Below are 18204 nucleotides of genomic sequence, written 5' to 3'. Positions count from 1 at the left end.
TTTATTACAATTGGCAGCTGGTTCTTTAATTGATCATGATATGAAAACAGCAAACACATTGCAGTGCCCTGTCAGAAGGTGATTGGAAGGTATTGGGCCCTGTGTTTGCCTAAATAAGAGGAAGAAGGCTTCTGTTTTACATGTCAGCCTTCCAAAGGAAAATACACTGGTGTACCTTTCGTTGGTGGTTCCAGGCCAAACTAGAAGTGTTTTAGCCTGTGCTTTAAGCAGTTGTACCTTGAGAATGTCTATAAATAAAATACGGCCACTTGGTTATTGCTGTGGGGAGCAGACACCTCCAGGTATGCAGGTGCAATGCTGTATTTTCTCATGTTTCTCTCTTTATTTTTATTTATTTATTTATTTAATTTTATTTTTTTGTGAGAAAGATCAGCCCTGAGCTAACATCCATGCTAATCCTCCTCTTTTTTTTGCTGAGGAAGACCAGCTCTGAGCTAACATCTATTGCCAATCCTCCTCCTTTTTTTTCCCCCCAAAGCCCCAGGAGATAGTTGTATGTCATAGTTGCACATCACATCCTTCTAGTTGCTGTATGTGGGACGTGGCCTCAGCATGGCCGGAGAAGCGGTGCGTTGGTGCATGCCCAGGATCCAAACCCGGGCCGCCAGTGGCGGAGCGCGCACACTTAACCACTAAGCCACGGGGCCAGCCCTCTCTCTTTCTTTTTAAAACTTGTTTTACTGGGAAAACGGAGGAAGAGAGAGGAGGAAGAATCAGTTATTTTGACGCAGTATAAATTGGCATTACTGCAAGGAGGATCATAGTTTTCTTCTTGGCAGCCTCTATCACAGGGCTGTTAGCACAGATATCCAGTAACAGCAGTCCTTGAATAATCAGAATGTCAGAGAACACTGATAGCCATTCAAAAGTAACAGGATTATACCTACTTTTACAGGTGAGGTGGTTAGATTCCTTAACCCTTTAATAAGTACCCTCACCTAGAAGCAGAGACAACCAGGAATTGCAGATCTTTTCATTCTTATTGAACAGAAAAGCCAGATTGCTTCTAGGTAGGGGACAGCTTGCCTCAATGTTCTCCCCAAACAAAGAAACGTACAACTTTTGTAACTTTAGGGTCTCGCTGTTATTGTTGCTATTGTTAATTCAGACCATCAGGAAAATGAGCTAAACAATATTCTTCATGTTCATTGTTCTGATAAAAATGTCTCTCCCTAGCTCTCTCTCTTTTTTTTTTTTTCGCTCTGGGAGGTACAGCTCTCTCTCTCTCCACATCCTTTCACCATGAAAAACCAAAGAAAAACAACCGTAAACCCAGCACAAAGAACACTGTGTAAATAATATTTACCACCATGTATTATATAAAATATGAAATTCTGTCTTGAGATTGCAAATGAAAGTGGCAGCCTATGGTTGGATAGGAATGAGGAGCAAAAGAGAAGAGAGGAATTATCCAGAACCCCAGAATTTTAGGGCTGACTCAAGATACCATAGAGATGGAAGAGAGAAGAATGTTGTTTATTGAAGTGGGACGTATGGTGGATAAGAGAGAAGAGATGAGGCTTGGGGAAATATGTAAGTAAACGTACATTTTGTGTGAAGTCAACAGAGTAAATCTCCTCTAGTATTAGATCCCTGTTTTTAATGCAGTCTTCGGGATATGCTTTTGTTTCATTTAAATAATGGATAAGTTGGGGCCGGCCCCGTGGCGTAGCGGTTAAGTGCGCGCGCTCCCCTGCTGGTGGCCTGGGTTTGGATCCCAGGCACACATGGACGCACCGCTTGTCAGGCCGTGCTGTGGCGGCCTCCCATATAAAGTGGAGGAAGATGGGCATGGATGTTAGCCCAGGGCCAGTCTTCCTCAGCAAAAAGAGGGAGAATGGCATGGATGTTAGCTCAGGGCTGATCTTCCTCAAACATACAAAAAAATAAATAAAAATAAATAATGGATAAGTAGTTATTGTGACTTTTGAATATCTGACAGCTTTTAGGGTAAGAATGCTGAATTTAACTGAGCATACGTTATGATCATATTTTTAAAGTTGAAAAAAAAAGATGTGTGTGGATTCCTTCACAGATCCACAGCCGTCTTAAATTACTTTTCCCTCCTCTGGATGAACAGATGCTGTATGTGGCAGTGGCATTTCTGGACTCTCTTTTCAGAAATCCGCATACAGTCTGATTAAACAGAAGGAAACTGCTGACTGGCAGTAAGACGACCTTTGTTCCTGCTTCTTTTTTATAGTTGTTGTTTCTGTTTGAGGTTCTTTGGGGATTGGAGGGGCAGGGCAGTCTTATTGTCTGGACAGACCTTGCTCCTCCTCATGGAATACCGAGAAACTCCATCATCTTTAGGAAGAATGTACTTTGTAGTTATTGGAACACTATAATAGCCATTGTCTCACTGGGTCCTTGACAGCCACATGCGAGGGGCAAGTGGGGTTTTATCATTTTACCCTTTTGCAGGTAAGGAAATTGAGGCTGGGTGAGGTAGAATTCCTTGATCAAGATCACACGGCTAAGTGAGGGTCAGAACTGGACTAGGAACCTGGCTTTTCTGACTCCGTATCTAGTGCTCTTTTTTACTGGAAAGCCAGTATGAGATTGCAGAGAGCTCGTCATGGTTAGGGCTCATCATTGCTCTCAGCTTGCTGTTCTACCTTCCTCCTCCTCCTCTGTCCCACTCCTGGCGTCACCTGCAGATGGCCGTGTTCCCCTACAGCCTTTCCTCCTTGGCTTAGTCCGTAATTTCTAAACCCTCTTTTCTCTTTCTCCAGGGTCTGAATCCCTCACCAGGGCTGTGGTTTGTTCTTACCGGGGCCACCGTATTTATTGGTGTTTCTCTGGGAGGCTGGAATATGTCTAATCTTCTAAGCCTTGTTAGAAACCTGGTTCTTCTGCAGAGCTCACCAAGCTGTCAACATGCTCTGCCTTCTGACTCCCCTAGACTTGATCCAAACCTCAGGGCATCTAACCCTGCTGGCTTTCTCCATTCCCAGCTTAGATTCTAGAGTTCCTCCCCATTTGTTCTTTCAACAAATCTTTATTGATCACCCACCAGGTGCCAGGCATTGTGTTAGATGCTGGGGAAACAACGATAAGGAAAACTGGGAGGGAAGTGGACATTAATCAGAGGAGCACACACGTGACATTACAACTGCCTGAAGGGAGGTTCATGCGCTGTGAGAGTCGCTAAACATTCACCGTCACCAGCCTCAACTAGACACACACTCTGTGGAAATCCTACTCTGCTCCTCCAGTAAATGCTGTCTCATTTCCAGGAGCCTTCACACACCACACATCCCTACCCGCGTGGGGATAAATAGGGAATCCTGGTTTGTATATTTCTGGTCTTAATACAGTCGAGTATTGGCAGTTTATAAATTTCTAGTCCTGTTCCAGGTATGGAGCATCCGTAGTTTAAGAAGAACAGACTGAGAATGAGGGGGTTCATTTGCCCCTTCTGTGTAAATCAAGACAGGAATTGTGTCAATTCAAGTGGTCAGGCTCACAGTCTAGCTTCCCAGTGGGAAGGAAGTTGAGCTGTTCTTAGGTTGGCTCACATTGCCCCCTAGTCCTGCCCAGGAGTAACTCACTGGGATGCATTTGTACTCTGGTGTGGAAGGCTTGGGGCTCCCTTAGCCAGGTGCTCTACTAAACTCAGTTCAAAATCCCCAGTGCAGTAGTCCTGAACCTCAAGGGGAGGGGAGCGTGTCAGAATTACACGGGGAGCTATTTCCAAACCATAGTGCTAAGTATAGTTGTTTCCTGGGTATAAATTCAAAGTACATCTTTCTGGGCCCCACTCTGCTCCACCCCAGATTTACTCAGTCAATCTCCAGTTATGGGTCCTGGGCATCCATGGCTTTCAGGGCCTCCTGGGTGATTCTAATGCATGGCCAGGGTTGAAAACTGCTTTTCTAGTGGATGGATTTCTGGTGGCCCTATGACTATAATGTCCTCACAAGTAGGAGCATTAATAAATAACAACCAAAGGATGATTGACAAGGCAATGTTTGCAAATCTCTCCTTGGAAAAATGAAACTGTTTACATTGTGAAAAGAAGTTGATGATATTGACCATGATTTGATTTAATTGAATATTTTCAACAAAAAACATTTAATTCTATTTTGTACTAGTAAAATATAGTTGACTTGGTGAAAAAAGAAAATCTGAACCATCTGCCTTGCTTCATGAAACTGTCTCCCCTCATCGGGGTTTTTAGGTCAATAATTAATCCAGGAGACTTGAAATGTCTACTCCTGTAGGCATGGGGGCATATACAAAGAAAATTAAGACACGGATCTAACTTCAAAGAGATCACAGTGTGGCGAGGAAGATGAATTTGTTTAACATTTTTAAGGTACAGTTCTTACAGGTACGTGTTAATCTTAACATTGCAAATGATCTATTTTTCATACCTAGTTTTTATTCTGTTGCTTTTTGCAAATCTAATGTAAAACTCACCCTTTGCAAGTTAACAATCATTGTGGACTTTAAAAACTCGTCTTATTTTTAGTTAAAAGTAAGACCTTGGCTATAGTGGAAAATCACGGCTTCAGATCCCAGATTTACCACTCTGTGTGTGAGTTTGGACAAGCTACTTTGCCTGCTATTTGTTTCTCATCTATAAAATGGTGATAGTACCTCGTAGCATTGTTGTGAAGATTTAAAAAGAAACAAGATCTGTGAGAGAACCTAGCACTATGCCATGTGCCATGCCCAATACATAGAAAGTGTCATTTGTCCTTCTATCTCTCCACCGGTAGGGAGAAAATAACATTTGAAGACAGTGGGAAATTGACCTCTTGAGCTGTACCAGCTATTGATTATATGGCTAAGGAGAAAAAATACTAATAATGGTTTATTTAGATCAGTTTCTTGACAGCGGCATTATTGGCATTTTGGTCCAGGTAATTCCTTGTGGGAGGCTGTCCTGTACATTATAGCATCCTTGGCCTCCATCCACTAGATGCCAGTAGTAGCCCCAGGTTGTGACACCCAGGCATTGCCAAATGTCCCCTGGGTTGGGGGAAGCAAGATCGTCCTGGTTGAGAGCCATTGGATTAGACCCTTTCCCCTCTCTTCTGGGTGGTGAATCCTATCCCTCTGCTTCTTAAAAGCATTTAAAAGTTTTTACTCTAGGTCAGAGAAGTGCAAAGTAAAACCACAGTGAGGCTGTTCCATACCTACCAGAGTAGTGGGAATGGAAAAGTGTGGGCAAGGATGTGGAGCAACCTGAAATCCCATACTCTGCTGGCAGGAGTATAAACTGGTACAATTGCTTTGTAGTTTTTATTTGGCAATATCTACTTAAGCTGAACATATGTTCACTCTATGACCTAACATATCTACTCCTAAGTGTGTATGCAACAGAAATGCAGTCAATATGTCACCAAAGACGGGTACTGAATATTTGTAGCAGGACTGTTTGTAATATCCCCCAAATAGAAACAACCCAAATGCCCATCAGCAGGAGAATGAAGGGAGTGTTATCTATTAGAGCAATGGAATCCTACACAGCATTGAAAATGAATGATATTTTTTTTCCATCTGCACATAAGAATAACACCACCCATAAACATAATGTTGAATGAAAGAATCCAGTCACACAAGAGTACATACCATATGATTCTCTCTATATAAAGTGGTCAAACTAATTAATACTCTTAAAGGTTAGGATAGTAGTTACCCTAGGGGGATAGTTATTGGAAGGGGGCACAAGGGGAGGAGGTATTGAAATTCTCTCTTAAAAAAACAAGTGTGGTGTCTGTTTTCTGGACTAGATCCTAACTGGTTGAAAGGGTGATTCTGGAGGTAGAAAAATGCTGCATAATTAATGAAATACTGTGAAGGCAAATTGAACTGTTATTTGAAGATTGGGGCAAACAATGGACTATCAGTGTTCTTAGCCCTTCAAATGTTAAATATTTGGGACTTTTCCTTCATTGGATTTATTTTCCTATTTTTACCATGGAAGTAAGTTCTAGCCAACCCTGGCAGGAATATGTCTGTGGATAATTATAATTTTTGAGAATGTGAATATCAGAATAATATTTTATTTATGAAAGTTCTTTGAATGAAATTTACTGAACCTAAATTGTTTGTAGTAATGAAAACCACTAAAATAATCATTTTGTTTGTAAGGAAACATTTGTTTCAAGCGTATAAGGCACTAGTTGTAAAACTGGCAAGTTATAGTGTTTTGCAAGAGATTTCTCCTTTCTTGGGAATGCTAAATGATTAAATTCTCTTCTCCAGTACAGACATATTTAAAACATCAGTCCTAGTCTGCACTTTTAAATACTATTTATATTTTACATTCGTGTTAATAAAGCAGATTTCCTATTCAGTCATTTGATATCAATTGAATTGGTTTTGTTAGTATTTTATTATAGTTTTTGCAAAGTTTAGTGAGAGTGGAACTGTTTGTTAAAAGATATTTACTGTGACTTTTAAAATTAAATAAAATAAGAGGCTTACTGGGTTTGAAATCAGATGAGAGTGGCCCAAATGAGACAGGTTGCTGTCTCAAAATTGTCTTTGCAATTTAAAATTCATCCCTAGAGGGTGCTGTTGTATTAAAAGTTTAAATCTTTGATTTGAAGAACCATTTTAAGTTTTTTAAAAAGTGCATATATTTGTATTAACATCCCACTATATTAAGTAAATAATCTAGTAATACTTAATAGAAGTTGAGAGTGTTTTAACTTTAAAAATGGTACTGTTTTACAAACAATAAAAGTCAAGACATATGGCTTAATGGTATTTGCTTTCATGAAACATTTGACAAAATACTGTATGTCTTTCATTGTCATTTCGGTGTGAGCAACTCCATGTTAGAGAAATAAGCAATGATTTATGATATATTTAGAAATTCTTTCCTTGAAAGAAAACATAGTAACATAGGGGACTTTATAGATATTTAGGTTCACATCATTGATACTTGATGTATTTGAAAATTGTTTTGTTTTGGTGTCTTCTTTAATTCAACAGCTATGTTGTTGAAGACCTACTGTGTGCAAAGCAGTTTTTATAAGCTGGTAGTGGAGAGATACATAAATTATCTCATAGACTGCCTTGTTTTAGAATTAAGTGGAGCATAAACCTAAAATACAGTGGAATAAAGAGATTAATCCTAGCTAATGGGCTTCTTGGAGAAGGTGGGGTTTTTATCTAGCCTTTAAGGAGCCACAGAACTTTGCATTCTGAACAATATTTAAAAGAAAAGAACGTTTGGTTTCTTCGGTCTTCTTTCTTACCACTCAATGCTAGGTTTTCATTTAAACTCTTTTCTGTGCTTTCCTTCTCACAACCTTGTCTTAGTAATTAAGATAATTAGATAAAACAGTGCAAGTGCCCTGACGAGTGAAGTGTTTAACAAACATCATCATCATCATCGTTATTATTGTGACTATTCATATCTTATTGAAGAATGTACCCATAATTGCAGTGAATTCTAGAGATACTCTTAAACATGACATTTTTACACATCTAACTTCTTGTTTAACTGATACCTTAGATTAAGGTACAGTCAAACTTATTTTCTTCCCTTAGTAAGGTCTATTTTGATTATTATTCACATATCAGGTTATTTCTAAAGTAATTTCTAAAATTATAAGTGATTTCTAAAATAATAAATGTGTGGTAAGGAGGAAAAAAAACTGTTAAAATGAAAGCATAAATATCTAGGTTACTTAGACTCCTGGGAAGAAGAGAGCAGTTGAATCTGGTGGGGGAACCAAATAGCCCAGTAGGGTTATTTATATTTCCCGGTGTCTTTGAGGAGATTATTGTTAGACTTAGCATTAAAATATCCCCTTCTGTGTGAGTGCTCTAATGAAAGCATTTTATTTTTTAAAAAGTATCTGGAGAGTGATTTTGATCATTTGCCTTTTATTAAGCAGCTCACAGTTTTGCTGGTTCTATTCTAGACTGGTAGACAACTCTCCAGCAAATAGAAGAATTTAACCCAGTAATTAGCCGGGGTTGCTTTTACCTTTGTTTTGCCATCATTATGCTGAGATGCTACCATAATGAACATTTCTGGAGCACTTACTGTATGCTGTGGGGAGCTTTATACCAAGAACTGAAGCTTAGTTTCCCTTTTCTCCAGAAGCTTATGTTCTAGTTTGGGGAATTGATACTAATACATGAAATAATTACTAAAGAAGACAAAAAGCTTATGCATATATGTCTATGTGCTCTGCAAGTTTAAAGTACAGAGAGTTTCTCCCTGTGGACTGTTCTTTTTTTCTTCCAGTTTTATCAAGATGTAATTGACATACATCACTGTATTGTAGGCTGTTCCTTAGACAGATGCCTCATCATAAACATCTTTGAATCTTACAAAGACCTAAACAAATGTTTGGAATTTTATCATCTTTAGTTGTTAAATCTAAATGAAAAGGACAAAAGGACAGATCATGGTGTTTCAAAATAAGATATATATGTGATCCATTGCTTATGCCTTACCAGGGCATATTTTCTCATTATGCGCCTGCTTTTTAAAAAATGAGGAACTTCGTTCTCCCTTACCTTGATTGTATAAGGAATATGCTCTTTGTAGGTAAATTAGAAATACAGAAAAATGTCAAAAATGCCCATCCCTCAAAGATAGGCATTGTTAACATTTTGATGTGCTTTGTCTTTTAAATACATGTGTATACTTTTTTCTATTTATGTGTATATATTCATAAATATATAAGCAAAATTGGTGTGTAGTGTACATACTACTTGTATATCCTATTTTTATTTACTTGTTTTCACTTAAACATATGTAGTACTATTATCATATAGTACAGAGTATAGCACTTCCTCCTGTCAGTGTATATTTTTGAAGGAATTATAATGGCTGCATAATGTTGTTAAAAACAAAATTCAGCCAAATAAATTTGAAGATCTAATTGGCTTTATTAAATGATTCGTGAATTGGGCAGCATCCCATCCAGCAATTAGAAGGGTGCTTGGAGGAGTTGTACAAAATGGAAAGTTTTTATAGGTATAAGTTATGGGTGGGGTAAGGAGGTTATTAGTGAAAGAAAAGAAAGGATTGTTTCAGGCCAGGTCATCTTCTTTTGGGGAAGGGAAGGCAGGGGTCTTAACCATGCAGATGACCTCACTACTGCTAATCGGGAAAGTTCAGGTGGCTGTTCCAAGGTCATGTTTCTGGGTGAGGTTGAAACTGTAGTTAAGTCTTGGTTTGCTGTCGTGGGGCAAATGACTCCATTTGGGGCCTGTTATTTCTTTTTTAACCATATTCTGTCATTGATATATCACAGTTTTAATGCATTCCCTTATTTTTTGGACTTTTAGGTTTTCAATTTTTCATTATTATAAATAGAAGAATGATAAGCATCTTTATGTAACTCTTTAACCAAACCTTATTATTTTCTTTTTTTGTTTTTGTTTTTGTGAGGAAGATCAGCCCTGAGCTAACATGCATGCTAATCCTCCTCTTTTTGCTGAGGAAGACCGGCTCTGACCTAACATCTATTGCCAGTCCTCTCTCTCTTTTTTTCTATTGCCAATCCTCCTCCTTTTTTTTCCCCCAAAGCCCCAGTAGATAGTTGCATGTCGTAGTTGCACATCCTTCTAGTTGCTGTATGTGGGACGCGGCCTCAGCACGGCCAGAGAAGCGGTGCCTCAGTGCGCGCCCAGGATCCGAACCCGGTCCGCCAGTAGTGGAGCGTGCACGCTTAACCGCTACACCACGGGGCCGGCCCTATTATTTTCTTAAGACAGAGTTCTAGAGGTAGTGTGCAGTGTGAGGAGAAGGATATGAACATTTTCCAGACTACAAATAGCTTGATGTGTGTGCCAGACTGCTTTGTAGAAAGGCATTATCTGCTTACACTTGCACAGCGGAGAGACCCAATTCCAATGGCATCTCGCCTCACCAGCATTAAATAAGATTGAAAATGTCTTTTCTTTTTGTTAATTTGGCAGATGGAGAATCACTAAATTTTTTAAAATTTGTTTTAAAAAATTTTTAATGATGTTGAATAGATTTTTAAAAATGTATTGGCCGTTTCTCGTGTGCTTTGCTCATTTAAAAAATATTTAGAGGGGCCAGCCCGGTGGCGCAGGCGGTTAAGTGCGCACGTTCTGCTGCGACGGCCCGGGGTTTCCCGGTTCCGATCCCGGGTCCGCACCGACGCACCGCTTGTTAGGCCATGCTGTGGCGGCGTCCCATATAAAGTAGAGGAAGATGGGCATGGATGTTAGCCCAGGGCCAGTCTTCCTCAGCAAAAAAGAGGAGGATTGGCATTGGATGTTAGCTCAGGGCTGGTCCTCCTCACAAAAAAAAAAAAAAAAAAAAAACTTTAGATTGTGTTTTTCTATTTTTAAATGTTCTTTATGTACCAAGAACATTTATCCTTCATCCACCATAATATATGTTACAGATAGATTCTTCTGTTTTGTGTTTTGCCTCTCTACTTGGTTTTGGTGTTTTCAGATGTACAAAAACATAAAATTTGTATATTCAGCCAATTCCTTCAGCATTTTCCTTTGTGACTTCTTTCTTTAAGGGTTTTTTTCTTTCAGGCTTAGATGTTTCCCTATTCCAAATTAGATAGTCTGAACAGAGAGTATTTAAAGTTTTTACAATAAAAACTTTATGACGGTATCTGTTCAGTGCTACTTAATCTGTACCAGTTCTACCACAAAAATGTTCTTTGCTTTATGTTTTAAATATATGATTGCTCAAATTTCTTCATCCTTAAAAAAACAAACAAAAAAAAACTTCCTACCTGATTTTTTGTGGATAGAATTTAGAACCATCTTTCCAATTTCCTTAAAGACAATCCTGTTGGTACTTTAATTATGACTATATTAGCCTATGAATAAACATAAAAAGCATTGACATTTTCCAGTATTTGGGTTTTTTAAATGAATGTGTTGATTGTAACCTGAAGCTCGATCAGAATCTAGATGAGTGTTCCTCAAATGTGAGGACTTCTGGTCACCAAAAGCTGTTGACAGGATCCAGTTTGAGAAATGTCAAGTTAGATAATGCAGTGTGTGCTGGGAGGGGGGAGGGGGGAGTTGAGAATCTGCCTTTGAGATGTTTTATTCTTGCTGATTTTATTCAACAAGTATTTATTGATGGCCTACCATGTGCCAGGCTTATGCCAGACTGACCTTGCAAAGGTGAAGAAGGCATAGCCCTTGCTCCTTTAATTTTTTTTGGTGAGGAAGATTGGGCCTGAGCTAACACCTGTTGCCAATCTTCCTCTTTTGGCTTGAGGAAGATTGTTGCTGAGCTAACATCTGTGCCAATCTTCCTCTATTTTTGTGTGTGGGACGCTGCCACACCATGGCTTGATGAGTGGTGTAGGGTCCACGCCTGGGGTCTGAACCCGCAAATCTTGCGCCATGCTGCTGAAGCAGAGCACGTGAACTTAACCACTATGCCACTGGGCCGGCCCCAGCCCTTGCTCTTAAAACCTAGACTTGGTTAGGATAGAAGCATGTACTCACGAAAATGATAGCACAGAGCAGGGAATGAGATGGAAGGACGAGGGTTCCACAGGACAAGAGAGGCATATGCCACGTACTGAGGGAAGAATGGGTGTTTGCTGGGTACACAGGCTGGAAAAGTCTTTCACCAAGAGAGAACATATGCACTGAGGAGTGAAATAATGTAGTTTTTAAAAGAAACTGTAGGTAGTTCAGTGTGCTTGCAGCATACAGAGAAAGATGTGAGGAGCTGGGATGGAACAGGCCAGGTTCCCAAGGGCGTTTACCCTACTGCAGAGTCCGGCCGTTGTAGCTGGCCATCCTCCAGCACAGGGCTTCTCAGACTGTCTGGGTGGAAGATTTAAGAGACATAAATTACTCTGTCAAATTGCTATAAAAGTTTCTAAATGTTCGCTCTTGGATTCTGTATCTGTCTCTTGTGGATAGTAACAAGCAGTTCTTGAACCCCTCCATGGACCACACTTCAGTTGCACCACACTAGCATCCCAGATCAGTGGGAAAGATGTGGCTAGGGGCTGGGGATTTTATGACAGATCATTCTAAACAAAAGTCAAGGTATACCTGTGGGACTGTGTGCACACAGATGACTGCCATTCAGAGGCCGAGAACCACATTGTAAGTGATACTGCGTTATTAAAGGGAAGTTACTAAATATTTTGCTCATATTTTTACACCTGTATTGTTTGAATTTGGTTAAATCACTATATTAAAATAACAAAAAAAAAATGAAACTATCCGTCTTAACTAAGTATATAAAATGAAGTGCGTTAAGGCCGGTAATTTTTTTCCCTCCCAGATGAAAGTAATGGTTCTCAACCGTGGCTGCATGTTAGAACCACCTGTGACTCTTTAAAGTGATACTGATGCTGGGCCTCACTTCAGATTATTTTGGGATGCAGCCTCAGCATCAGGATTTTTAGAAGCTCCACATTGATTCCAATGTGCAGCCAACTTTGTCCCATGTGGGATATGCTAATGACTCATAACGTTTTCTGATTGAGAACTTATGTCAAAGAACGTAGCACAATAATTGTTCTCCAAAACTGTCAGTTGAATTTAAATCTATACCTAAAGATATTAAGATTGTTTTAAGTGCAATAATCTTATGTATACTAGATTCTATAGAGTTTTCTTCTGACCCTGCCCACCAAATACCATTACGTGTTTTAATTTATAATTGATGGAATACATAGCTATCAGTACCTAGAATATGTATTCTAGCATTAATAAATATCTTTATAAATTAAAGCTTGTGAAATCTTGATTTTTCTGTTGCCTACTTCACCTGCTACTATCCCTATTACTACTATTGTAGCAGTGATGGCAACAGGATTGGGTGTTGTATTAATCTCCAAATAAGATTTGATTAGAACAGCTTGCCATGAACGTGCCTATTGCCCAAAATGCAACTATTGCTGAATTTTTAACATATAATCCCTTGAAATTATTTATTCAACTCTTATTTTAGAGTATTAAAATTTCAGGTTTTGTTCTACTGTATAGCACACTCCATATTTTCTAAATCCCTAAATACCATACAATAATATCAATATAGAAACACTTCCTATGGTGAATTATTAGTCTATTTATGGTGTCAGAAGCTAGCTGTGATCTGCGAAGATAAAACTATTTTTTTCCCATATTTTGCTAGTGTGTTCTTCATGTGCTGAAGACTGAATATTCAGTGGTTCACTCATTCAGTAAACAACACCTACTTGTGCTAGATGTCGGAGATGCAAAGTTTAAGCCTCACATCCTTCCCATGAGGAGCAACATGGCAGCATGCTCCTAGCCTCTGATACACAAATGGAACAGCTTTCATATGGGCAAAATGAAAGTAATTTTATCCCCCCCATCATTTCAAGTAGGCTTTCAGTTTTGGACATACCAGTCGTACTTGCTTAAACCTCTCTCACTGCGTCTTTCTCTTTCTCTTCCCCTGCTTGTTTTTTAGGTTATATTAGGGGAAAAACACTGTAAAAGTAGTTGTACCAATTATTTTGGGGGCCCTGGGCCAGTTGTGTAATCCCTCTGAGCCTCAGTTTCCGCTGCTGTAATAACCATCCGCCCTGTCCGTGTGAGTTGTTACGAGGATTATGAGAGAAGTTATATGGGGGATTACCATCAAAATTTTAAATATACAGTTAAAGAATAAATGGACATTATAAAACAATTTTAAAAAGAAACCTTACAAATGTGTGATATAGGTACCACAGCAAAACACTTTGGGTTTCTGAAACCCAAACGTGATGATACACCAGAGTTAAATTCCATGGAAGTTTGCTTCCTTGATGGATTTCTTACTTTTTACTAGCTCCTGAAAAAGAAACTTCCCGGGTTTTCTTTTTCCTCCTACGGTTTTGCAGTGGCAGGGCTGCTTCCTGCCGAGAGCAGCTCTGCCATGGCCCCTCTGTACAGACTCTCCACCTCCTCTTTCTCTGTCTTTCAAACACTTAATACATTTAGAGACTGATCTTGTGCAGAAAATATCCCTGACATTTGAAGAGCTCCAGGGATGCAGTGAGCATGCTCCGTGCCCCTCCCGCTGGGAAGAGGAAGCTCGTTTACATAGGAGTCATACCAAGCATAGCCAGCATGTCAGCGCAGTTAACTTGCAGCGGGCTGTGAGGAAAGCGAGCGTGGCTTTGTCCTAGGAAATGTGCTTCGTGTTTTTCTTTTTTACTCCTTTTATATTTTGAAGAAAGACTTGTAAAGACTTCTGAAACAATTTTTAAATGCTCAATTGAGGATACAAAACGTATACCGTCTACAAATAAACCCTTGAAGGGTTTTGTGCGAGTTCGATTTTTGTGCGTGTGTTCTTTTTTTTACTTTTACATACTTTGTTTTGATCATCTGAGGCCGGGCCTCCGTCTTTGTGAAGTTTGAGAAAAGAGCCAGGAGCTTCTCAGCAGTAATTGATTTTTGAAACGTACTCTTCTGGGGCGAACGCAAAGAGCTGGTTTTCTGTGCTAGCCCAATAAATGCTATTTATGAAGATGGACCTGTTGAACTACCAGTACTTGGACAAGATGAACAACAATATCGGCATTCTGTGCTATGAAGGTAGAGGTTCCGTTCTAGAAATTGCTATTCTATTGCTTTTATGAAGGCCACTCTTTCTTTAGGGTTCTGAATGCCTTCTGTGCATTTTGTTCTTTCTTGGGACTTTAGGGTGCTTTGGAAGGCGAGCGGTTATTATGTACTGTTTTCAATACAAAGTTGGTTGTTTGGATCGGAGCCTTCAGGGTTATGGTGGAGAGGGCTGGGGGGTGGGGAGGCGGAGAAATAGAAACTTAAAAGTTTGCTTTAGGCTTGCAACATACTAACTCTTCAAATTTTTAACTCTTTAAAATGTATTTTTTTTTAAATTTCTGTTGGTGTTCTCATTAGAGGAAGAACTTCTAGGACCCAAGTAAAAGTTGTGTGTCGTTTTTTTGTTTTTGCTTTGATACTTGTTTTAAACATACACCATCTACATATTCGTGTTGTATTCCAACAGTGCTTTGGATTTCCTGCAGAGGGGAACATCAAGTTATAATGAATTTTTGCTTTGGGGAGTGATTGTCCCAAACAATGAAGAATTTTTCTGTTCAGTTTGGAGGACTGGAAGGGCATCTGTGTCACGGAGCACAGACTGCCTCTTTGTCTGATTTCCCATTTCCTGTACAGCTCTGAGAGAGTTCTCACGTTGAGGGATGTTCCCTCCACACTCTGGTCCCTTGTGGAAGTGATAGCACAACACACCAACCAGAAAGCTAGATTAAAGAAAAAAAAAAAAGCTCTGAATTCTTATTGTTTGTTACCTCCTACTAAACCATGAGGTGTTTCCCCACTGCCTTGTAGTATTTCAAGCTGTCTCTGTTAGTAGTAAGAAGAGAAAAAGCGATTTCTTAATCTGTTGGAACATTATCTACGTGCGATTTGAAAAAGTGGTAATGGCCTGGGTTTAAGTGGCGGGAGAGGCATCTCTAGGGGAATTCAGCTTGGCAGGAGGAGTGTTTTTTGTTGTAACCACATACAAATCGAGGCGACATCTCCTTTCTGATTCAGCAGGAGCAGTTTCCATGTTTTCTCCTACAGTGAACTGAACAAGAAAACATTGAAGAAACTTGGGAGGGTGAGCTGACCCACTTGTAATTTTCATGTAAAAATTTCAGGCCTGTTGCCTAATCAGTTGAAAACTTACCCTTCAAGGATAAAAAATATCTCATTCACGTGTTTTTTTTTTTTTTAATTTATTTTTTTAACTCTGTGGATACGATCTCATACTTAAGGTTTAAAAAAAAAGGTTTTTTGTTTTTTCTTTACTCTTAGTTCTTCCTCTAATGAGAATTTTGGTGAATTGCTTTCTTTGAATCTGCTGCTTTAAGTATCATCTTACTTCTGAAGTCCCTCATTTAAAAGGCAGACTTTTTCAGAACCTTCTAAGCAGCAAGTGACTGGGCTTGTTGCCTGTGAAATTAACATATTGCAGTTAGTTTTTTAGCCTTTTTTTTTCAGTGAACAAGAAATTAAAAACTCTTAAGGCAATTTCTGTTGACTTGTCTTTGTCATCGAGTAATATGATATTTTCAAAAACAAAACAAAACGATCAGCCTAAGAGAGGAATATAGGGCTTGCTAGGAAATTGATACCACATTAATTTTTTATGTCGCCAGTTGGTGGTGGTGAGGAAAAGCTTATGGAAACCTTGCCCAGGTTGATTTTTTGTTGTGTAGTATGTAACACACATGAGACTAGTCTTCTGGCTTCCTTCCTTATTTGGGAGGAAGAAACTTTGATTTTGAAAGTTGAGTAGATATGTGGGATGATTTGCCATAGTCTGTTTGGTTTAAACATCTGCTGCTATTTTCCTTATTATGAAAGTTAACATTACTTTAACACCAAAATAAATACACAGGAAATGAAGAAAAGCACAGCAAAATTTGAGTGGTGTTTATAGTGGATTGTTTATGTCCCAGTGGTTTTCTCAGTGTAAACACTGCACACATCTGCTCTGAACTCAAAAGGGTGTTTTGAAGATGGGCATAAATCTTAGACGGGACTTTTTTTTTTTTTGTACGAAAAGTTGGAACAATTATTATTCCTTTAAATCCAGCACTTTGAGAATATTCATATTAAACATAGCAGTGCACTGGCATTCCTGGGAAGGTATTTGGAAAATGGAATGTACAGTTGGTGAGCAGCATTTAATTCCACTTAGGGCACAGGCAAGTTTCACGTCTCTTCATAATAAGGGACACATTAATTTTCTCAATTTTTAGTTTTAAAAATTAAGATGTTGATGGTTAGTTATTCTCTAGGTTAGTTATACCGTATTCCTTAGTTTTATTGACACAGCTCTACTCTGCAAAATAAACCATGTTCTGCATCATCTTTATTCAACCTCTCTAGCAACTTATACACAAATAGGTCTTTTTAAACCAATTATCTTGTAGCATATAAGGTTTTCCTAAAATCCCACATTTAGCATGGGCTCTAAATGGCTTAGATATGGACTCTGCTTGGTGACTTCTCTCTGGCACTTCTACTGTAGTAGTACAAGTGTAAATGAAAAGAGAATAAAGGAAAAAAAATAACCACAAATAGTAGGTTCGGGGTGGGGGCCCATCAGGATAGGAGAAGAAGATTGGCAAAGGGCAGGAAGAGTCTAAGTCTGGCTAACTTCTGGAAACTGACTAATTACCTTCAATGGTGATGAGCAAATTAGCAGAACTCTGCTTGTGTTAGTGTGTCTGTTAAAAAACCTCATGGTTTATTACTACAATCCTCAACGGTTAACCAGTTCACTACTGAATGTTCAAATCATACCCACTTGAATTCAGGTTTTGCCTCTGTCTCCATGAAAAGGTCATAGGCCATCCTCAGCCTTCAATTTTTCCCTCTAAACCCTGAGAATACTCCACTAGTAGACTGAAAGCCTCCTGAAGGCAGGGCATTGTCTTGGTCACTGCTGTGTCTCTGCGTCCTGGCACGGTGTCTGATTTGGCTCTCAGGAAGTGGCTGACTCAAAAAAATTAATGAACTCTCTCCAATGGCATAGTTGCTACTGTGTAATTTAGCACTTAATTATATATGATCTTGTATTCTCTAATTATTGCAAAGCTATGCAGGGCCTTAGAAATATCTAATATATTTGCCTTGTTTTTGCCAAGGAAACTGAGGCCCAGAGAGGTAAACTGTCTGTTCAAGTTTCTTCAGAAAGTTTGTAGCAGAATTGAATTGAGGTGAGAAGCCAGTGGTTTGGACTATTCTGTGATTCTTCAATACCATACTGCCTCTCCAAAACTATTTTATGTCTTGTCTCCTTAGTTATTAGCTCTGAGATGTTAGAGACCACGCCCTGTCCCAGGGACCCTCACAGCCCCCACACAGGACGCCGTCTTGGATGACAGTGCACAGTCCAGTCTGTCCTCGGTGCCTCGTTGCTCTGAAGCCAAGTTGCTGGTCTAGATTCCCAGGCTGTTGTTCAGGAAAGACGATAATGAGAACTCCAGGTGACCGGGCTTGTGGGAATTTGTTCTCCTTGCTGCTCTGGCACTTAGGTTTGCTTTACTTTTTCTGATTGTGCAGAGAAGGCCCTGTGTAATGCCAGTTCACAAAGAGTGTTTCCCCAAGGGAGCAGGGAGCTGGTGAGACCATTGACTTTTCTCAAGATGGCTGACAGTTGTATTTACATAATTACTTGGTGCTGAAAACTTAGGTCCTAATAAATGTGCTCATAGTTGGCTGTGGCTT

General features: G+C 39.3%; 1 protein-coding gene across 13 annotated transcripts in view; it reads left to right on the top strand.

The window, feature by feature from the left end:
* VGLL4 (vestigial like family member 4) overlaps nt 1–18204 on the top strand; it is a 163496-nt gene that overhangs the window by 65794 nt on the left and 79498 nt on the right. The window contains exons 1-2 of one of the 13 annotated variants that reach the window (XM_058565192.1): nt 17629–17693; nt 17779–17963. The exons of 9 other annotated variants lie outside the window; for them this stretch is intronic. In XM_058565192.1, the coding sequence (XP_058421175.1) occupies nt 17855–17963 (109 nt within the window). In that variant the 5' untranslated portion in view covers nt 17629–17693; nt 17779–17854. Of the gene's footprint in view, nt 1–13996; nt 14530–17621; nt 17964–18204 lie in introns of those variants that run through there. 3 more of the 13 variants (XM_058565117.1, XM_058565202.1, XM_058565181.1) reach the window with 3 other exon arrangements.

This window comes from Diceros bicornis, chromosome 2 (assembly GCF_020826845.1).
Source record: "Diceros bicornis minor isolate mBicDic1 chromosome 2, mDicBic1.mat.cur, whole genome shotgun sequence".
Classification (NCBI taxonomy): domain Eukaryota; kingdom Metazoa; phylum Chordata; class Mammalia; order Perissodactyla; family Rhinocerotidae; genus Diceros; species Diceros bicornis.
The sequence above is the reverse complement of the archived record's forward strand: the minus strand, read 5'-3'. Positions and strand labels throughout refer to the sequence as shown.